Source organism: Geospiza fortis, unplaced genomic scaffold (genome assembly GCF_000277835.1).
Source record: "Geospiza fortis unplaced genomic scaffold, GeoFor_1.0 scaffold157, whole genome shotgun sequence".
Taxonomy (NCBI): domain Eukaryota; kingdom Metazoa; phylum Chordata; class Aves; order Passeriformes; family Thraupidae; genus Geospiza; species Geospiza fortis.
In genome coordinates, this window is record NW_005054314.1 from 9,196,826 (window position 1) to 9,218,741 (window position 21,916).

Here is a 21,916-nt window from a genome sequence, read left to right on the forward strand (position 1 = left end):
GGGCGGGTGCGCAGCCGGCGGGGCTGGGGGCAGCCGGGACGCCTCAGGCCCGGGGCGGGCCGGGGGTGCCCCCAGAGAGCTCCTGGAGACCCGGCCGTGAGCCCAGAGCGAGGAGGTGGCGGAGGGATGGCTGGGGATGGCTGGGAATGTGTGTGGGGATCGGTGCGACCGGCTCCGGGCGCTTGGGCTCCCCTCAGGTTCAGGTGTCCCCAGGTGCCCCAAGCCTCTGCACCGCCTGGTGGTGGCGTTAGACCGGAGAATCCATGCCTAACGCGAGGCGTGAGTTAAACTCTTGACGTTTTCTCCTTTGTTACCGTTATTTTCCCAGCTGTTTTCATCTCAAATTCATCACGCAGAAGTTAGGAAAGCTTGCGTCTCGTTTATGAGGCAGCACCAGTCGAGGTTTGAATCCGTAAGTACCGTGAGCTCTGTGTCTGAGCTGGGTGCGTAGAAGGGGGTCAGTGGTTTAGCACTGGGAACACGATGGTTTGTCACGCTTGATGCTTGAAAGAAAGGAGAAATGACAGGGGGGCTGCTTCCTTTTGTTGAGTTGCAGTTACACAAGTTATATTTGACTTTGGTTCTGAAGTTCCTGAACATAAGCAAGTTACTAAAACCTTAGTAGTGAACTTAGGGGCAAGTTTTTTGTGTAGTATATTCTCTGTGAAGTGACCATTACAGAATTTAGGAGATGGGAAATGTGTAGGTTTTTGGAGCAAGAAATTAATATCAAAAGATGGTGGGAAATTCTGGAATAATTATGTAAAGTCACGGAGTTTTGAGGTATGGTTTTTGGTTGGTTTTGTTTGTGGCAGTTGGTGTGTGTGCAGTGTGGTATTGTAGGGTTTTGATGTGTTTTGGGGTTTTTCTTTGTTTTCCCTCTAGTCACATTTAAGTGCTTCATCTAATCTATGATTAGTGCTTTATTTAAGTGCTATTTTAAGCACATTTAAGTGCTTCATCTAATGATGATCTTGAATCATCAAGTTCATCTAGGAGGAACTTGAATATTACTTGGACTCGTATTCTTAATATTTCTTAGCATCTCTTGGTATTATCACATTGATACCCCAAATCATTCCTATGTTCTATGTGCCTTGCCCCCTCCAAATTAACAGCTGGTAGCTATTAAGTAGTGTTTAGGTTTAATTTTAACTTTGTTTTCCAACTGCCCAAGTTTTTATATCTGTTTTCTTCTTTATTTTTTTTTAAAGTATGTGGAAGGCTCATTTGAGAAATACCTAGAACGACTAGGAGATCCAAAGGTAAGCCTGATTTGAGACTTATTAAGAGATTTAAATTTGAAGAGACTAGAACAGGAAGTTGTTTAGGTAGTTAGTTAGTTTTTTGAAATGTGGTTGTTTGAGGGTTTTTTTTTAGATAGACTCAAATCTTGGGGAGTCAATTACATAATTAACACTTAGGGTTTGTACTGATAAATGTGAATAAAGTGTACCTGTATAAACAATACCAGTTTTAGTAGGGAATTTGCATGGGTGCAAAGGAGCAGTCCAGTCTCTGCAGGCTGGACAATAAAAGCTTATTCATAACTGTAGTTCTTTAAGAAGAAAAAAACTAAATATGTGGAGTGTACCTTAAATGAATTGTCTATCAGGCTTTAAAATCCCCTGCTTCTTCCTTTACTGTCCAGACTTCTATTTCTTTAGTCTTTAACCAGTAACCTTGGTGAGTGCAGCAGCTTCTGAAACAAATGTGGGTTTAAAAAAAAAAGTATCTAAAGTGATGTCTTGGATCAGCTCAGTCTTAAAAATTTTGGTAATTGTGGCCACCCCATGTAGCAGACTCCTTTTACCTCCCTCTCCCCCAAATCCTTGTATCTCAACTTTCAGGGCATTATTCCTTTAACAAACTGATGATTTTGAACAGGTATTTTAATAGTAGAGAATTTTAATACTACAGAAATGTAGAATATAATTGTTGATGTTTAGATTCTTCTGCTATCTCACATAATCTCATCATATTGCATAGGAAAGTGCTGGCCAGCTGGAAATAAGTGCTTTATCAATGATGTACAAGTACGTACCTCTTTCTTAAGGTTTACTTTGTTTTGCCCTTGGTGTGGGGATTCTGGCCTCAAAACTTTGTGTGTTTGCCACTGAGAGGTGAATGTATGAAACAGGATGAAAAATGCTTCCCTAAAAAACTTAACTGACATGTAAATGGTGCCATCACAGCCCCTGTTCTAATGGGGATTGAGGGCAGGGTCAGTTTCCAGAGATGCTTGTTTGTTATCTTTTTGCTGATACTAAACTTGAATGTCAGGTGTTTGCTTCTAGTGGCTGAAGACTGGAAAATGGGCAAAACTGAGGAGCTGTGTGCAGTGCAGACATTGTGTGGTAGTTACAAGCATGGCTAAAACTCATGTAGGTGTTCTTGAAAGCTCCAGCAGTGAGGAATACCTGCCCTACCTGGTGTGTGAACACTGCTCTTTATTTCAGAGGTAACACAGAGCCGTGTAGGTGCTGAATTAAGCTAATTAAATTATGCCAATTGTAAAAAGCAGTCTGGCTCTCTAGTGGTAGGAGACAGAAGCTCCCTTTTGCAGGCTCACTCTGTCCCAGTACTAAAGGAACAACTGAAGTTTGTAAGGAATTGCTAGCTCCCTGCACTGAGGTTCTAGTCCTTTTGCAGAGTGCCTAAATCACTTAGACTGAATAGTCTTAGTGTCTGAGCACCCTTCTGTAAGTATAAGTACTTGACTTAATCTGTGGGTAAACATCATAGTCTTTCACAGATAATTTTTGTTTTCCCCTCAAGATAGGTTTTCTCATCTGGCTATTCCTTTATGGTAGCATTCATTTATCAGGGAAAATGCTTTGCTTGATTTTTCTGTAAACCAACAGCTCTAAACTGCTCCCTGGAAACTTCTTCATAACGTTCTACTGAGAGTGTGCTCTTGCAAGTCTTGTTTTCCCTCTGCTTACCTAGGCGAGACTTCATTGTGTACCGGTACCCCGGGAAGCCCCCCACATGTGCTACAGACAATGGCTTTGAAGACAAGGTCAGTAGAAGTGAGGGCAGTTTCCTGCTGTTCCCCTGCCAATCTGTTTCCTTGCTTTCCCTGAAGCTGGATGAGTTGTGCAATTTTTTCCCTGAAAAGGGGACGTTAATGGGAAGGGATGATTGTAACAAATAGATTGATTTTTGTGACCTACAAACTGATCCCAGTTCAGAGTGAGAGTTATTGGAACAGCTTATCTACATGAGCACTGCTGCTGATAGGGGCAAAAGGGAGCATAAAGGACAAATAGTGTGTATTACCTTGCATCTGACCCCTCTGGAGCTGTGCAGATGTGGGTGCACAATTATGTGGCTACTTCATGATGCCAGTGAAGCTGCTGCGGTGTGGATTTCAGTGTGGGCTGCTAGATTTGCCAAGGTGGCCAGTCTGCTCTGAACCTGTGCTGCTGCAGCTGTTACTGATCTGTTGATGAGCATTGTTGTCTTCATTACATGTGCTTTTTTTCTTCATCTACACAGTTTCCTGTGTAGCTTAATTTAATTCCAAAATGAGCTGAGTTTAAAAATCAAACAGCATGGTCTAAGTGCTCGAGGCTTTCCCACCAGAACTCTCATTAATGTTGGCAGCTGTCTGGCATTACACTGTTGAGTTTGGGCAGCAGCTCCTTCTGGTGTTGCTCCTCCTCACCACAAGAGGAGAGCTTTTGTTGGCAGAATCCACAGAGCACCCAGAATTGAGAGTCCTGGCATCTGGGCTCCTTCTGGGAGCTGGTTTTCTGGGAAGCATCCTCGCTGGCAGTGTGCTGACAGCTGCCTCAGGGCTCCTGCCCATTGCAGTTGGCTGTGGTTGTGTGCCAAGAAGTTTGGTGGCACATGTTTACATGATGTGTCAATGCCTGTGATGCAGAAAGCATCTCTTCTGCTTCTTAAAAGCAAGGTTTTAAGGACTAGAGAAGTAAATGCTCTTTTAGTCTTGCAGGCAGAGAAGGATGAAATGTGCCTTTGACTCTTGGGATAGTGTGTCTCGGGGTGCTGCATGCAATGGGTTGTGTTTATTTTACCTCCTGAGCAAATGGTGGTCTTGGAAACAAACTCCTATTTCACGTTCAATATAGCAGGATGTACAGATGATTTTTTTTTCTTTGTATGATATAAAGTTACTTAGACACTTTACCTAAATTTCAGTTTTGAGCTGATGCTACAGCTCCAAAAAAGCTCAGCTTTTTCATGTTTATATTGAGAATATTTACTATTTTCTTGGTGAGTTGGTGTCAACTGTAGAATAAAAGGATATCAGAATTTACTGAATTCATCATAACTGATGGGATTACATCATTCCAGCCTTAAAACTTTGTTTTTTTAATTTTCCCAGATTTTACTGTGTTGTTCCGGTAACGGCCATTATGACTCTGTGTATACAAAACAATTTCAGGAAAATGCTGCCGTTTGCCAGGGTAAACTTGAAATCATTTTTCTGTGAAAGAGAATTGTGTGTTTTCATATGTTTAGAGGCAGGGTTTGTTTCAATTTTCAGGGGTGGGGAGAAGAGAGATGGAAGCTCACTTCTGGTATATTTTTATGCATAGACTCATTTTTCTCTAACCTGTTAAGTGGGTTTTGAACTAAATGACTTCCAGAGGTCCCTTATTCCCAACTGAGTTATTTTATGATCCTGTCCTTAACTGCATTTGATGTCACTACAGCCTTGTAACAGTAGATAATATCTGAAGATCTGCCTGCCTTAAGCTGCAGGAGTTTTTATGGATCTCATATTATTGAGCTTTGTGTTGGTTTGTTCAGCTGTGTTATATGAGATCCTCTACAAAGATGTGTTTGGCATGGATGAGGAAGAATTAAGGTCTGCAGTTGAGGTGTTTCGAAGTGGATCCAAGAAGAACAGAAACAGTGCTCCTGTAGGAAGTGAGGATGCAAACTTTGGTTGTCTCCATGAAAAAGTACCCCGAAATCCATCAGAAAAGAGGTAGTATGTTGGGAAGGGGATCTGGTAAGAGGAAAGCAAAAAAAAAAAACAAACCCTGAAAACCTTGCAGAGGACAACTTTTCCAAGTTTCTATGAATTTTATGGAATGCTAACTCCTCTTTTCCTATGTTATGACACAAACACAAAGCTCAAATATATCATGGAAGAGAGTGTGCTTTTCTTGGAGCTGGGAAGTGCCACATGATTGACTGTCCTCTGCTGCAGGCTGTGCTATAGTTGTGTGTTACTCTGTAAAATGACAGCTTATTTGTAAGTAAAATTGCTCCTTATTCATTAGAGCTTTTTTTATTGTTTTTTTTTTTAATGAGAGACTTACTCTTCTAAGTCTCCATAGCTCTGAAAGGCTTGAGAGCTGCCTCTGAATGCTTGCAGACAGCATTGGTTTGATGGTACCTGGCACAAGAGTGTCTTTTTGTCCTTGACAATGCAAGAATTCAGTTACTGGGATCACCTTCATCCTTTCCTAATGCAAGCCCTGGTTAGGGGTGGATATTGGAACAAGCAAAGGTCAAGTTCTTAAAGCTTGGAAAAGGCTGGTCCTGCACTGCATTGCACGTTGCTGGTGTTTAAGCCAAAATGTGCCACTTGATGGCACCATGGTGCTTTTTCAGGTTGTCTGAACAGTTGGTGGTATTAATCCTGGCTAGAGATTGTGTGTTGTAGCTTTCGTAATCTTATTTTCAATGTTTTAGACTGGACGACTGGGAAGGCAACGATGCTGACAATGCACAGGAAACCAAGTTCAAACAAAGCATTGAAGAACAAAAGGTTTGGCAGTTCAGGAAAAATCCTTCTGGTTTTCTTTTGGTTTTTTTTTTTTCTGTTGTATGATGTTACCCTTGTTAGGGCTAAATCCTCTTTACCACTTTCTAAAAATGTATTTTTGGTTAATAGGTGGTTTATTTCTTCCATATTCTTGTATTTTGGTTTTGCCCTTGAGATTCTCTTAAACTGGAAATGTCTCTCTTACTTTCTGAAATTCTCTAGTCTTTCTCTAGCTGATTTTTATTTCCCCCAAAAGATGGAGCTTTGCAGATGTTTCCTGATTTGTTTTTCCCAGAATATGGTTTAAATTAGTTCACTTTTGTCTTGACCATAATATAAATTGCTTCAGAATACTCCAAGAAAACTGTACAGAGTTTTCAAATAGAATAACTGAAATGCTCGCTTACTTTTGAAGCTGTGACATCATTGGTCTGGTTGGCTTCCTTTGAATAATTTTGAGTACAGAACAATGCCAGCTGTCACTCTTAAGCCTGTTCTGCTTTCCAGAGTCAGTTTGCTCAGCACCTGAGTGCCTGGATCTGTTTTCATACTCTTGAGTTTTAGTTTTTAGGGAAATACAGTGGAAGTGAAAATTTTGGAAAATAGCATCTGTACTTTTTAAAATGGTGCACAGATGCTGGCAGAATAGAGACTGTGCTGAACACATGAAATGCACTTGTTAATGCTCCATTCCAATTCTGTTTTTAGCCTCCAGAAAATCCTCCAAAGATGCCTGTTCCTTATAAAGTGCTAAAGGCCCTGGACTCTACCATCTATCGAAATGTGGAGTTTGATGTTTGGCTGGACAGTAGAAAAGGTATCTTTTGGAAAGGGAAAAGCCAAAAAGTGCTTCCTGTAGTAGGGTTAGCATTAAATTTATGAATCTTGAGTCTTGTCACCTGTTTCTTCACAGCTGAAAAGTGAAGGGCACAGGTGAACCCAGCAGAGAGCTGTAGGAAGGACATGTTCTTGGTGTCCTGTGTGCCATTCAAAGCACAAAATACCCAGCCTTTGATACTGTATAATGGTACAAGGTTGCTAAAAATCTGATCTCTGCTACTCATTGACTGTACACAGGAAATAGCAGGATTCAAAGCAGAGCGCAGAACTCTGTTGTCATTCTGTTGTATTGGAAAGCATTCAAATGTGAGAGTTTTTTGTTAGAGCATGTGTGCAAAGACTTCTTTTTAGAGCACGATTTTGGCCTCAGAATTGTATAATAATGAAGATCTCAAATTTAGCATTGAGATCTGTCAGATGAGTTTTTCCTCCTGCCTCCCAGCCCTCCTGGGCTTGAACATTCTGCAGAGATTTGTGGTTCTCATGGCTTGGGAAAGGTTGGCTGCTTTTTGGCATTCACTGTGGCTGATCTGTAAAGCAAGAAGTTACCAAGAAAGATAAGTTTTTAAGTGATACTTGATGTCTGACCCAAAGTGCTTTGCATGCTGGAGAACTCCAGCATTTCACCACGGCGTAATCAGTAATGAGGATCATTAAAATTCTTGGAGCAGAGTGTGGTAACCAATTATCTGTGTGGAATACTGACGTGCAGAACAGCCAGGCAAGGAACAGAGGTAAAAAAAGCTGAAATCTAACAGCAAGGAGACTTTAGGCAATGTTAGCCTTTCCTGGATGACATTTCATGTTTGCCAGGTGCCACTGGGACTCTGGCAAGATAAGAGATGTCCAACATTTTTAATTCCAGGATTTATATTAAATGCAGGATTAGCTCTGTGCCACCACAGAAGCTGCAGTGTTGTAGCAGTGTTGCTTGCTGCATTATCTGGCTGTTGCTGATCTCATGTGACTTAGCCTGGTTATGGTCTATTGTAAGAACACCTAGAGTTACTCCACTGTTACTATAGGGAATATTCAGGTATGCAGAGGAATATTTAACTCCATTGGCCTATAAATTGTAGTTGGCTGCTGTCGTGAAGTACTTGTAGGATATGTGAAGAAAGAACAGTAGCTTAAAGGCTTTTTTCCCCCCATTTATTTATTTATTCATTTCTTTTTAGAGCTTCAAAAAACTGACTACATGGTGTTTGCTGGGAGACAGTACTATTTAGGAGATAAGTGTCAGGTCAGTACTCAAAGGAGACTCAGTTATGATCAACTGTTAAAACTACTTTAAATGGACAATGATAAACAATGAAGTCATTTGACTTCATAGAATTCTCTAATGCTTTTCTAATTCTCTTCCCTGTAGGTGTTCTTTTAAATGTAATTTCTTTCTGAGATCTACCTTTAAACTTGGTAGTCTGATAGAAAAGCAGGTTGGGGATTCAATGTAAACCAGTCATCCACATTCTCTGAGTGTGGAAGTTCCAGGCAGAGCTTAAAATGCACAGGGGGTGCTTTTGGTGTATTTGTCCCTAGATTTTTCACTTGGGTTAAGCAACAATTCTGGATAGTCTTATCTTTCTCAAAAGTGAACTAGCAAAATATTTCATAAAATAAAAAGGGAAGAGCTAAAAAGGGAGGAGTAGAATGATCTGGACAGGAGATGCTGAAAGAAAGGTCTGTTTTCTTTGTATTCTGATGTCATATGTAGTGAGGGCACATTTTTTTAGTCAATCTTTAAGGTAGTGCTAATTATTCACTCAGTGATTTGTTTCTTCCTGTGCAAAACTTTCCTTTTCCTACTTTATCTTCTGTTCTCCTCAAGTTCTTAAGCAGCAGTCTTCCTTGGCACTTATCTGCTGGGCACAGGGGATAAAAATAAGTTAGGGAGCTGGTATCTTGCCTCTCAGTTGCTCACAAGACTGATTTTGTCTTTTTATCCTCCCTAAAGTTAGTACACTGCTCTTTATTTTGGTTGCAGTTTTGAAGAAATATTTGAGACTCCTGGGCCAGCTCACTAACATGGGACTGGCTGGGAGCAGCCTTTGCTATGAGGGGTTTGTGGACAATATTCTGATGCAGTTTAAGTTTTTTAGAGCTTTCCTTATTCTCTCTCCAGGTGCGTCTGGAACCAGGGGAGAAGTATTACAATGCTCACATCCAGGAAGTTGGACAGGATAGCAACACATTGACTGTATTTGTTGAGGAGCTGGCAGAAAAGTAAGCAGTGATGACTTCAGGTTCAAACTCGTTCTGGTTGAGGGCTTTATTTTTTTTCTAATGACCAAAATCATTATTGTAATGCTTTGTGTGAAATCTTACTGCTCTTCCTTCACTGGAATGTAAAAGTGATCTTTACAGCTTGGGCTTAATTCACAGAGAGCAAATTGCCCTCTGCTGTTATGTTTCTCTGGAGTTTTTATGCTGTACCCAAGCAACAAAATAATTGGCACTTCTGGTGAATCTAATCACTTTCTCCCCCTTGCTGTTCAATTATTCACCCTCCCCCAAAGCTGGGATTGACAACATCCTGCAAAAATTCTGTGTACTTGCTTTTAGGTGTACGTCTGGAGGCAGGGGAGAGAGACTTGACCCAGGAAATAAGTGTTTAAACTAGAGCCTAGCTTGTCTTTTCTTATTAAACAAGTAGCAGTAATATGTGCTTGGTGTCAGAGAAGCAGATTATTTATTTTCACGAGCTATTTCCTCTGTCTTGGTGTTGCTTCAGTTTATGTTATTGTGCAGAGTGTATCCCTGGGGCGCTGCTAACATGGGTGTCCTTCCTGCAGGCACACAGTTCCTTTGGCAAACTTAAAGCCAGTGTCACAAGTGGCTCCTGTCCTTGCTTGGAATATGGCTCACAACAGAAGAGGAGCTTATCAGAAAGTAACAGGTGGACACTTCTCAGGAATAGGTTTGTACAAGGCTTCCAGAAGCATTTCTTCCCTGGGGAAGTAGGGGAGTTGCTCATGAGAGTTGTAACTGTAGCAGTCTTTGGATATTGGAAGGGACTCAGTTCCCCCTGTGATGTAAAACTTGGCCACTGTAGGGGTTTGATGGAAAGCTGTATTTCAGACAGGGATGGATTTGACTTTGCAAAAGAGCAAATCTGTTTGCTCTGAAATTCAGAGCAAATTTGGTATTGCTCAAAATTGCCCAGAACAAATTTGCTACTTGAGAACCATCTAAAAAGACATGTCAGTAAACCAGAGAGCTTGCCTGACCTGGCATGAGCAGAGATGCATGGATGAACCAGGGACCCACTTAAATATGGGTTCAATTTAATTTGGAGGGAGAGATTGTGATGTTTTTTAACTTCTATAAATAAACACACCCTGCATAGAGAAGAAGCTTTAACATGGAGTACTGGTTAGATCAGCTGAAGCTAGGAAAGTACTCCCATGTCAGATGCTTGTATCATGTAGAATTCCTGCTTGATCTTTTAAAGAAGGGTCTGTAGTGTCCATATTTACAATGCACTTTTTCTGGAACAGGCCACTGGCTTTCTTCTCTATGGGTTCAAATATTAATTCCTCACTTTATCATTTGAGGCCATAACTCAGGTTTAAGGTGTATATCTCTTTTCTGTCTCAATGGAAACTGCAGAAATGGATATGAAAACACGGAAGAGGATGCTCAAGAAGGTCCGTGGGAAGGAAGTGTTCATGGCTGTGGCTTACAGCAGGGGACAGCCAGTGCTGCCCCCCCGGCTGCAGCACAGTGCTCCCTCAGGGCGCTTCCCTCCCATCCACTGCTCCCAGGGAGCTGCAGCCATGGCACCCTACAAACCCTATCACCAGCAGAACCCTCCCAGGCAGCACCGTGACTCCGGCATGCCCAGGTAGGAAGCTTTGAAAACATGAGCTGGTCACTTGTTTCCTGTTCACTCTTGCTGCAGACTGGTTGGGAGAGAGCTTGTGCTGTTCAGGTGAAACTACACCTGGCAGGCACTTCTGGTAGTTTCACCTTTTCCCCTTTAAACTCAGGGAATCTGCCTATTTTGTAGGCATGGGTATATACATGTTTTATAGACATGGTATATATATATATCACCTGGAGAGAGAACAAGGGAAGCTCTAAAAAACTTGAACTGCATCAGAATATTGTCCACAAACCACTAATAGCACAGGCTGCTCCCAGCCAGTCCCGTGTTGGTGTGCTGGCCCGGGAGTCTCAAATGCTTCTTCAAAACAGCAACCAAAATAAAGAGCGCTGTACTAACTCCAGGGAGGATAAAAAGACATAAAAACAGTCTTGTGAGCAACTGAGAGGCAAGATACCAGCTTGGCCCTCAGATAGCATTCTACCCCAGCCCAGGGAAGAGAGGCTGTCAGAGTTATGATAATTTATCCTGGTGAGTGACAACAAACCTCTTTTACCAAAAATTGCTCTACAAGGATGCTGGGGTGCGAATTGCTTGTTTGCAGCAGAGTGTGCAAAAGCAGGTTTCTTGGGGGCTCTGCAGAAAGAGCTGAGTTCAAACTGAGCAGCCAAAGGCAGGTGCAAGTGCAGGTGGTGGTGACTGCTCAGCTCCTCTCTTGCTCCCCAGCTCGTACAGCCGCAGCCGCCGCCCGCTGCCGTGCGCGAACAAGGAGTGCCAGTACAGCTTCGTGCCAGGGGCTGCCGAGGAGCCCCAGGGGCCAGAGGAAACTGTCACTTTCTGTGAAATCGAAGGAGATGACACTGCTTTTCCTGCTCTGCCTATGAGTTATGAACAAAGGGTAAGCTGAAGCCTCTCAGAGAGAGAGGAGGAGGGGGAAACTAAATGCACAGTGATTCTTTGCCCAAATATACAGCAGGTTTTTTTGGTTTTCTTGGAGTAAGGTTTAGCAGTGAGTGCATTTTTGACAGTGGAAGACTGAAATTAGTCTAGTTCCTGTAAAACCTGCTTGGAACCTCAGTTTTTCTAGATATTCCCTTCTTTGTATCCTCAGTAGCAACACTTGTTTTCTTTTAAGCATATTTTCATAAACATAATCATGTTTCTCCTTTCTGTTGCAGTTTGAAAACAGAATATTTTCCTCCTGTGCATATCTGTCTAGCTCTAAACATTGTGGGAGAAAGCTTTTCACTTGTTTGCCACACTACAATTTATCATTTGGGGAGCAAGATTCAGAAACTGGATAGTGATAGCCTGGGTTTTTTCCCCTACAAATTTGTAGTTGTGATGTTTTGGATTAACATGTTGTTCCTGGCACGGTTTCTTCTGCTACCGAAACAGGAAAAAATTGCAAACCTAGACTTTTCTTAAAGCAGTCTTTTTGTTGAGTTGTAGATTAAGTGCGTTCTTAAACTTTAAAATGCCTTTTTTTTTTTTATTTTATTTGTAACCTAAACCTAGTCCAAAGCTGAATGCTAAAAAAATCAATTTATACTTAGGTATCTGAATAAGAAAGCAGATTAAAAAAAACACAACCAACCTGGTATGTTTGAATATTTTGCCTTGTTGAAGCAGTGAACTATTGTTAGACTCATATTTAAATGAGGAAGAGAGAATATGCTTAGGGCTGTTTCAGCACCAGTCATTTTTTCTTTGCTCTGATGTACTAGATCTGTAATCTTTGCTCTGATTTCTCCTCCAAGAGTGCCAAGGAATAAGGACGCATTATCCTGCAATTTCTTTTTTCCAACATGAAATCAATACAGCTCAGTGGCTTTTTCTCCCCCTTTGCTAGACTTGCCTGCAGCTCCTAATGAATAGGTTTTCATGTTCATTCAGTGACTTTGTTATTGTCAATGCCAAAGCTTTTTCTCTGTCTCTTCCTTGTCTTGTTTAGTAAAGGAATGTGACATTTCCTGGGGAAAGATGCATCTCACAGAGGACTCTGCCATTCTGCCAGAGGCCTGGTGGGAGAATCTTCTGACTTACCACTTCTGTTTCAACCTTGGAAATCTTTCAAGCCTCTCTGAGCACTTTATCGATCTTGTAGTCACCAGTGGCTTCTGAGGAGAGTTTTGAGTGTCACCTTTGCCACCACAAGAGTGATTCACCTTCTTTTACTTAAGCATCTCAACCCTGTGTTCCTCCTTCAGAGAACTCGTCTTTTAAACTGGGGTGCAGCTAAAGAATGATTTCAGTGCAGCAGCAAAGGGCATGTAAGAAACTGAAGGAGTGCTGTGAGAAACCTTGGGGTGTGCTGCTTTCTGAAATAGTCAGGGTTGCACATGTGGATCAGCCTAGTGCAGACACTGCTGTCTATGCCAGCAGCCACCTTCTGGTTCCACTAGTTGGGACTGAAGATGACCTTTCTCCATGGTGATCGGTGTTTGGATGAACTGATCTGCTGCTGTTGTGGGGGGAATGCTCTGGAATGATGAATGCCCTTATGCAGCCTTGGCTGGGATTTGCTCCCTCCTTTGCAGCTTTGTTAGAGCTTGGGATAAAGCTGGCTGAGTTCTGGGAGGGAGCAGCTTGACTACCTGGCATAGGACAATGGTAAAGCTTCTGAATTGCCTTAAGTGTGCAAGGCAGAACAGAAGGAAAAGGAAAGAGATGTTTGTTGTATTAGAATGGACACACAGATGATGCTTCTAGTAAGCTTTGGTTGCAGCAAGCTGGGTCTGCCAGCCTGTTTCTGTGTGTTTCTCTGTCTACAGAGCATGGAAAGGTTCTAAATTATTTCTAAATGTGTGCTTCTGACTTTGCTTTTCAGAGCCACAGTAGCCATGCTCCCATTGTCCATGGTCCAGGGGCATTTTGGGTAGCAAGGAGAGGTCCAAACTCTGTTCCATCCAACAAGCAGACCCTGAGTGCCTTAGAGGAGGAGGAAGAAGCAAGTGAAAATGGTGAGTTCTTAAAGGATTAATAGGCAAAAAAATGGTTAAGAGATTGTCAATGTGCTTTTCATTGTCAAAAGTAGGTTCCTTACATCTCCTAAAGGACACAAAGTGAGATGATGCTGAAAGCAGGTTATTAATAGATACACTAAAGTATAATTGCAGTAACTCCAGGTTTAAGCTCTTTTGCCTTCCCCTTTTTTTCCCCTGAGTCAAAACTTCCTGTTCTCTTTCGCTTGTAGGGAAATTTCATGAGGAATATATCTATGTATCTTCAGGTAAGTAAAAGTTTAGTCTTTACTGATAGAACATTTGGTGAATGTAATACACTCAATTATGAGCTTTTTATGTGTTTCTGAAGGATTAGATTTAGTGCAGCTCTTTTTAATTAATTTTGCTTATGTCCTCCAGATCCCAACTGTGAAACTGCAGCAGTGTTTAGTTCAGCAGAACCTACAGCAAACTTGGTAAGTTTTACTCACAGACTGTTCAGGTTTGAGATCTTTGAGGCGTGTGGCATTCATGGAAACTGTTCTTGGATGCACAGTAGGCTAGAGACTTAAAGGAATGTTGATTTCATTTATTTTCTTATATATCCTTTTCCTCTCTGAATGGTGAGGGTTTTATCTGAGTCTGCAAGTACAGTCTGAATTACACTGGATACATTAATGATTTTCCACCTTTCCCTCTGCAAAGAGAGAATGTGTATTTGAGTGCTGTTTACTTTTCTTTCTCTGCTCCAGACAGCACTTGCTTTTATCAGGCCACCCTTCAGGTTATATTCCAGCTATCTTAGCCCTCCTCTGTGAGACTGGAGAGATCTCATCTGTGGTAGAACTTATCTTGGAATTTAGTTTTTTTTTTTTTAAGTTGAAACTAAATCTTTAGTCACCTGCTGCTCCACAGTGGGTGTGAAAGCAGTCCTGAGCATGCTAGAATAAAACTGTGTTTAATGGAGCTACAAAAGACACTCTGGGTGTATAGTCCATAAATTTAAAAATAAAAAATAGGGGTGTGGTGTGTGTGTGCCTTGTCGCTTCTTTGCCCCTGAAATGGACCATGCTTTGCTTTGGAATCCCTTCAGGAAGAAGGGCCAGTCTTGGTGTCACCTCCAGATGAAGTGGCTTCCTACAGCTATCCCCAGAAGGTAGTGTCTGGTACTCTGAACTGTATCTCACACTTCATTGTGGTGGCTCTGCAGAGAGGTGGCCACTCTGCTTGGACTGTGACACTTTGTGGGGACCCCTCATAGCCTCTGGCAGCAGAGAATGCAATTCCCTGCAAATACAAGCAAAACAGAAGATGCCTTGCAGGTGTCTGCAACTCTAAACTGGTATTTTCAAGCCAAAGTTTTCAGAGTTTGGATAGTTAGTGTCTTTACAGCTAGGATTTACAAGATGGTTTTGTGTGAAGTGAGAATTTTTGAAGTGTGTGGTATTTTCATAGTCTTTGTCAAAGCCAATTGCAGAGGCAGATGGTTGAATACTCTTGACTCTTTTCCAGGTGTTGGTGAACTCTGCAACAGTTTCCACCTCCACAGATGTTTATACTGCTCCAGCTACAGGTCTCTCTTCAAATTCTGCTGCCTCCACTCCAGCCAGTGTCATAACAGCAGCTCCCCCACAAACTGCAGTGCAGCCTGTCATAGTATCTCCCTTTTCTGTGGGGAGGCCAGGTAGAGTGTACAGACTGCAGCTGTGGACTTGGATTTCCAAGTTTTCAGTTATATTTTCCCCTCCCTTTCTCCCCCCATCCAAAACAAGTGTTAAAAGGCTTAACAAGTGTTAAAAGGCTGTCACTTGCTTTGGTTTAAAATTACATAGCTGCAACTTGGCTGCTGCCTTCTTGTTTTTAGGGGCTGTTGCCCCTGAATTTTTGTGGGAATTGGAGTTCTCTGCTTTGGGTTCCCCCCTTGCCACCTTTAACCATTAATGCCAAGTGTTTGCTAGAAAATTCTTTTCAGAAGGCAGAAGTTCAGTGCAACTCCTTTCACCTCCCCTTTCCTACGGCTCATTTTCCCCTTGAGTTGAGGTAGCAAGCCTCTAGAACCACCATCACTTCCAGGAGAGTCACTGGCTGGGGTGTTCCAGTTTATTTTTGTGACCCTTAGTTTCCCATGGGTAAGGAGATTAAGTTTGTGGGTGCACAGGGTGCACTCTCCACCTTAGATGCCTTACCTGCTTTGCTCTTGGAAAATGGCAGTCGTGAAAAAAAATCTTTTCCTTCTTATAAAGAGCACTTCTCTTGTCTTCTATTCTTCTATAACTTTTCATTTAACATCTAAGACATCTCCACCTTCCATTCTGCTCAGTTCTGTCTCACTTTGCTTTTTTTTTTTCTTTTTTGCTCCTACTCTGCATGAGAGTTTAGTCAGCATGGTTCTCAAAGCTGTCTGCTCACTGGTGCCAACCTCCTGCTGTGTTAGAGGTGTGGGCTACCTAAAAAGACATTTAGCAGTTGTCTATCCAGAAGATTTTTGTCCTGATAGGTCTCAAGCCTTCCCTTGTTTTTGTGGGTTTACTCTCACACTTCTGAGGACTTAGGTGATCAGCCTAAAGTTGTTGTTCTCTTACAACAGAGAGGTTTGGCCTGCCTTCTAATATGAAGAAATTATTGAAAAATACTTTTTTCTTTTAATGGGATATACAGCTTGCAGATAGAAGTGCAGTTAAGGCTTGAGAGATGGAAACCTTCCCATCTAGTTTTAAAATTTCTTCTGTACACCTTTCAAAGTGATTGCTGAACAGAATTTTGTTAAAGCCTGCATTTAGGGGCACCAGGGTGTCAAAGTGCATGCTGAATTGTGTAAGTTAACACCTTTCTTGTTTGACATACCATGACAAAGTTGACTTTTTGTGTGACATTTGTTTCCTTCCAATTGTAGCAGTTTCTTCAGTGCCATTCCCAATTTATTCAGCTCCTCTTCCCCCAGTGAGTGAGGTGGGAGAAGCCAGTGCTGTTCTTCCAGCTTACTCTTGTGATCCCAGCGGCAGTGATTTGCCTCGAGGTAATTAATGATGATGTTTTGTATTTTTACTCCTGTTGCTCTCCAGCTCACTTCTGACTTGTGCTCTCCTTGGAAGCTTAACAGAACACCAAGTGAGAATACACAGTGAGAAGAAATGGCTCTCTACAGCTTGCGGGGAATGAGAAAGAATATTCTAGATATTTCTGCTAAAATGTTTTCATTCCCATTTTGGAACAGAAAATTTGTATCTGACTCAAATGTGTGATTATTGCAGCTCTAGACAGCACCTTAAATAAATGAAAGCCCAGGGAGAGGGTGCTTGGCCTGTATCATACTTGTTTGTGGCCAAGAAACCACTTTTCTGATAGCTGATTAAAATAAGAATTGTGTATTTATAAGTTGTGCTGTTGCACAGTTCAGTGGGGTATTTTGGTTGTTTTCTTTAACAGCTCCAAGCTGTAATTCTGTGGTATTACAAACCAGGGCGGAAGTGTAGGCTCAGCTTGTTCCTTGGGTGTGTGGCTTTGTCACACACTGCCATCAGCTGGGACAGTGTCTCAGGTCCACGTTGAGCAGTGAGTGCAGAGACCAAGCCTGCTGCTTTCACACTGCTGCTGCCATGCTCTGCAGTTGCTCTGCTGCCTCCCCTCTGCCCTCAAATCCAAGGTTGGTTCATCTTGGCTGTTCTGGTTCCCTTCCCTGCTGTGGTAGCATCACTCTGACCCCATGCACACATCAGAGCTCCTGCTTTCCAGCTTGAGTTGAATGCCCTTTAACTGAGGCTTTCCCCACTTGGGAGAATGGGGTGTGAAGGTGCTGACAAGGATCTGGAGTGGATGTGGATTAATAACCTCTCCAGATCCTGCCTGGAGCTCTTCAGCTGAGTCAGTCCACATCATATTGGTCCTGTCCTTGGCACAGGCTGTAGGAATTTTAAAGGTTGCTTGTTAAATGCTGCATGCAGTACTGTTATGTTACACTGATGGAGTATAATCTGTAGGGCCTTTAAGTTAAGAAACTCAGCAGGTTTGGAGTAGGGTAGGGTGAAGTGGGTGTGCTTGATCTGGAGTTCTGTGTGCTTTGCTAAAGACACCAGGCCTGGTATAGATGGGGGGAGCAGGACTTGTAAACAGACTGGAGTCCTGGACCTGGGAGGAAATCCTCCTGTGGGCTCAAGCATTACTTGTATCTGCATTTATTCCAGTTTTCATAGCATCTTGTGTCTTGTTTTAATGGCATTTAGGATTTGTCAAGTGTGTTTATTAACCTCAGGTGTCCTGCCCTTGCATGGTGCCCTGTATTTAAAGGAGCTGTTGATAAAAGCCTGCTTGAAATTGCTGTGTTCCAGAAACAGAGTGTTCAGTACTGGCCAGAGCTTCCCAGCAGCAGAGTGAAAACTCTATCACCAGATGAGATTTTTATCAGGCATCAGTGTGGTCTTTATATTATCATATCAGAATGGGTAACTTTTTATGGCTTAGCTGTTGCTTCATAAGCAACATATTTTACTGAAGATGGATTTGATTTCCAGACATCTAAAAGAGGAATCTAAACACAAACTGGTCTCCTACTGTACTGGTTTCTTTTCCATCATTCCACAGATGTCAGTGTTTCCAGTGTCAGTTTGTCACTTCAGTCTCCCAGCAGTTCCTTTGTGCTGTTATTGCTGCTATGGAAGCAGCTGTTTCATTCAGTTCTTGTGCTTGCTTTGCATAGATTTGCATAAACAATTGAAGAACAAAATTAAGTTTTTAAAAAAAATCCAACTTCTTCCAGATGTAGATGGAATTTCAGCTAGATATTAAAGGTTTGCTCTTGTGTAAGCCTTTGAGCTATTTTTACTATTTCACTGACCATGGTCAATGTTACAGCCTGACCACCAATACCTCCGGGACTAAGTAAGGAAGGATCTGTGAGCATTTCCTAAAACAGCTGCATGGATTGTTGCCCTGATAAATGGGCTGAGCAGTAAAAGAATTGAGAATTGGCAGCAGCAACAGAGGAATAAATCCACGTGCATTTTAAAATTGTGGTTTGCTTTGCTGATGCTTTTGCCTTCCCTGCAGCAAACCACAACACCAAGTGCCACAGAAGCAGGGCTGGGGAAGTGTGGGAGATGGGTGGGCAGGGAAGCACTGTGGAGCCTGGTCTAGGGCAGGGTGGGTGTTTGTGAAGATGGAATATGGTAGCTCTGGAGGTGTTGCTGAGTTGAATCCCTTAGTGGCTCCTTTTGAGTTGTCTCCCTGCTTTCCCTTGGCTTTAGAACAGCTGGGAGCTCAAAGGCTGTGCTGTGGAATAGGTCACTTGCTCTTCCTTCAAAGCAAATCTGAATTGAAATCTAAGAAATCAGTTTTTCTTATGCACAGTTCCAAAACTCCATAACTCCATCATGGGATTAAACACACACCCTCTTTTTTTTTTTTTTTGGCCCTTTCAGTGGATCAACTTTAAAGGTTTATAGCTGCTTCACAGCTTTTGGACAGTTGGAAATGTATTTCCAAGTTCAAAACCCTGTTGCTTTTGGAGAGAGGTTTCAAAGTCCTTTCACACACCTGGGACTGTTTCTCAGCATATCACTTACTTGGCTGGGGACAAATTATTCAGTATAGGGAAGAGAGAAGTAAAAGAGTCTGCAAGAAAGCAGGGAACTGAGTACCCTTGTGAGGAAGGAATTTATTCCTTATTCCTGCCTCCACTGAGCTTAATGTAACAGTTGGGAGCCCCAAAATTTAGTGAGAAGCTCTGTGTTAAGTCCTAGTTGCTTAGGCAACTTTTTAAATTTTTTGGTAAAAAAGCTGAGTTATCACTTGAGTAATCAAGATGAATAAACCAAAACTAAAGCTAATGTAGTCATTAAATTAAATAATTAATTGGCCAGACAAATGCTTGCCATTGCACAAACATCTAACTGGATTTAATTTAAAAGATAAAACTGCTTTAACAACTATTTATATTCAAGATACTTTCTTTAACCTTGAAATTTTAAAGAAAAGGTAGTGCTGAAATACTGCTATTCATTAAGTAAGAATAACTTCAAATGTTCTCAATGTAAGTTGCTTTTGCTTCTTGGTTTATATTCCTGTGCTCTTTAATGTCCTGTCCTTTAATTTCAGATACAAAGGTCTTGCGGTATTATTTTAATATGGGATTGCAAGTAAGTGCTTTTCAAATGAGCATAGCAATTGCCTGTAAAAACTGCTGGGTTTCCTGACAAATGTACTGATGTATTCAAAACTTCAAGTGTCCTAAATGTGCATTTTGTGCACTGGACAACTAATATAGATGGACTTTCTTGATGGAGATTAAAGCCTGGCTCAGGGAGTGAAGTTCTACCACAAAATGTGAAGTACACCATATTAATTGTTTTACTGTGGGTTGTGGTGGTTTTTTAGCTTTACTTTTAAGTTTTTGGGGGGGTTTATTGTATTTTGATAGTGGATAAATATTCTTTCTATGAAGAGAAGGGAAGAACCTGAGCCATTCTTAAAGAGAATTTGTGTACTTAGATAAGTCATTAAAGACCACTTAGAGATGTGTGGATGGAGTCTCCTAGGGCTTGTGCAGCTGAGCTCAGACTGGTTGGCACCATTTCTCTGTGTTCTGGAAACCTGCTCTGCTGCAGCATTCTCTGTAGCAGTAGTTAAGTGCAGTGTGTCAGTGCTGCTGCTCAGGGAAGTTAACAGAGCAATGTGAGCTCCTTCAACTGAAGAAATGGGGAAGATCTCTGATTATGACAAAGTTAATAAGTGGGAATCTTCTTTCTCTGTAAAGACTTCAGACACAACAGCAGTGTGGCTGTTGCTGCAGGTATCTTTTCTGATAGGCTGTGTTGGTTTGATGGGGTTTTTTTTGTTTGTTTATCTGTCTTAAAAGGGCTAGGGAGGAAAAAAAATCGTTTTTTCCTAACTTTAGCTCTGAAAGTAGCAGTGATTTGGAGGAGGGCTTGTGAGTGTGTGGCTGTGACCATGTTTTTCCTTTTCTTGCAAGTATTGCCATCAGAGCTGCTGGCCTTCCATGATGTACGTGCAGCCAGTGCTGCCTCCATCTCCAGTGGAAGTTTACCCAGCCTATGCTGAGCCAGCTCCTGTCCTGGATCAGTCAGTGCCCCAGCTCTTCCCTGATGCTGGGCAAGCTGAGGTCCACCAGGTTCCCTTGGAGGCATCAGCAAATGGTTTGTACTTGAGCAGTGCTGCATTCATACTCATGAAAACCTGTGTAAGGAGGCCATCAGTGTGGCTGAAGTGTGTGAATGTGCTTTTTTGTTCTGTTTTTTTTAAGGAAACTTCCAAAACACGGAGCCTCCACCCCTGTCCTATGGGCCAGTGTATTACCCAGTGGTGTCAGACCCCTTCGGCCAGCAGCCTGTGCCTGGCTTTGACTCTGTGGTTCCTGCCTACCGCTACATTGGCACCTGGCATCCAGTAAATCCTCCCCATGGAAATTCCCCACCTGTGGCCAAGGCTGGGAGCTCAGGAGCACCACCCCAGGTGGGCTACATGGCCTCCCCTAACCCTGCACCTCCTGATGCACCTCAGGGAATGTAAACCTGGGAGCTGGAGGCTCCTCCTTGGCTTCTCGTTTCTTGTTTGCCAGCTCTTGTTAATATTGTTTTGTAAATGTTATCCTCTCTTAGAGAGTTGAGTCAGTTTGCTCAAACTGTGTTCAGATTTCATGTTTCTCTTTAGGTTTATGCTACTGATAGATGACAAGATGTTGCTTTAGTTGATTAGGAAGGCATAGGAGAAAAGTACTGTAGTGCAGGGAACAGCTTGGATGCGAGTAGAGGAAGTATGTGAAAAAGCATGCTCTGACTAAAGACATGTTGTGTATCTCTGAGGGCTTGCACTGAGCACTTAAACACCTGGTTCTTGCTGAAGCACTGAACCACTGCCATCACAACTCAGGTAAACACTGGGCACAGGGTCATTAGAGAGGGATAATAATGTTTAAAATAAGTTGACTTTCTCAGGTTTTGCAAAACAAAGCTGCTTTGTCTCTAGTGGTCACATATTTGTAGTAGCTGTATTTCTTCTGTCTGACTTTGTGGTGCATAGGTTTCATGGCTGTGGAAAGTGTAGGAATAATGTTTTGATCTGTTGTATATTGTTGTATATTTGTAAGATTTGTTTTGTGAAAGCTGTTGCACATACGGTGGTGGTGAAGTTGCACTGACAGCACAAAATAAAAGCATTGAACACCTGAAAATGAGTGGTCATTTATCACTGGCAGGTAATGTTCCTGACAATTAGCTATCCCACAGCCTGGACTGAAGAAGTGCACTTGTGTGGGACAAGGCTGTTCTAGCCTTCTGTGAGAAGGCAGCAAAAGCTTTCAGCATAGAAATGGAAGCAGAATAATTCCTGGTAATTGCACCTTTTCCCCTCTAAACTCAGGCACAACATGCTTGGCCCTCAAATAGCCTTCTACACAAAATTTTAATCAGCTTTATTGGCCCATTCTACTGTTTGGTGGTTTTTTTAAAAAATAATTTTACCTTTCTGTATAACCAGTGGTGAAAAGGGGATTAAATACAGAACTGGGAGAGGGAAAATATGGTATTTCCTTTGGTATCCTATTTT

The 21,916-nt window shown here is 42.1% G+C and overlaps 1 protein-coding gene across 1 annotated transcript in view; it reads left to right on the forward strand.

The window, feature by feature from the left end:
* LOC102034219 (putative bifunctional UDP-N-acetylglucosamine transferase and deubiquitinase ALG13) overlaps positions 1–21,426 on the forward strand; it is a 21,791-nt gene extending 365 nt beyond the window's left edge. Inside the window, exons 2-23 of the mRNA XM_031056124.1 lie at positions 329–412; positions 1,215–1,265; positions 1,990–2,036; positions 2,950–3,022; positions 4,355–4,436; positions 4,783–4,963; positions 5,677–5,752; positions 6,458–6,566; positions 7,768–7,832; positions 8,712–8,812; positions 9,382–9,506; positions 10,199–10,433; positions 11,142–11,313; positions 13,246–13,378; positions 13,612–13,647; positions 13,781–13,836; positions 14,454–14,516; positions 14,873–15,044; positions 16,254–16,376; positions 19,451–19,491; positions 20,325–20,508; positions 20,616–21,426. Coding sequence (XP_030911984.1) covers positions 329–412; positions 1,215–1,265; positions 1,990–2,036; positions 2,950–3,022; positions 4,355–4,436; positions 4,783–4,963; positions 5,677–5,752; positions 6,458–6,566; positions 7,768–7,832; positions 8,712–8,812; positions 9,382–9,506; positions 10,199–10,433; positions 11,142–11,313; positions 13,246–13,378; positions 13,612–13,647; positions 13,781–13,836; positions 14,454–14,516; positions 14,873–15,044; positions 16,254–16,376; positions 19,451–19,491; positions 20,325–20,508; positions 20,616–20,881 — 2,475 coding nt within the window. The 3' untranslated portion in view covers positions 20,882–21,426. The remainder of the gene's footprint in view (positions 1–328; positions 413–1,214; positions 1,266–1,989; positions 2,037–2,949; positions 3,023–4,354; positions 4,437–4,782; positions 4,964–5,676; positions 5,753–6,457; positions 6,567–7,767; positions 7,833–8,711; positions 8,813–9,381; positions 9,507–10,198; positions 10,434–11,141; positions 11,314–13,245; positions 13,379–13,611; positions 13,648–13,780; positions 13,837–14,453; positions 14,517–14,872; positions 15,045–16,253; positions 16,377–19,450; positions 19,492–20,324; positions 20,509–20,615) is intronic.
* Positions 21,427–21,916: the final 490 nt, after the last annotated feature.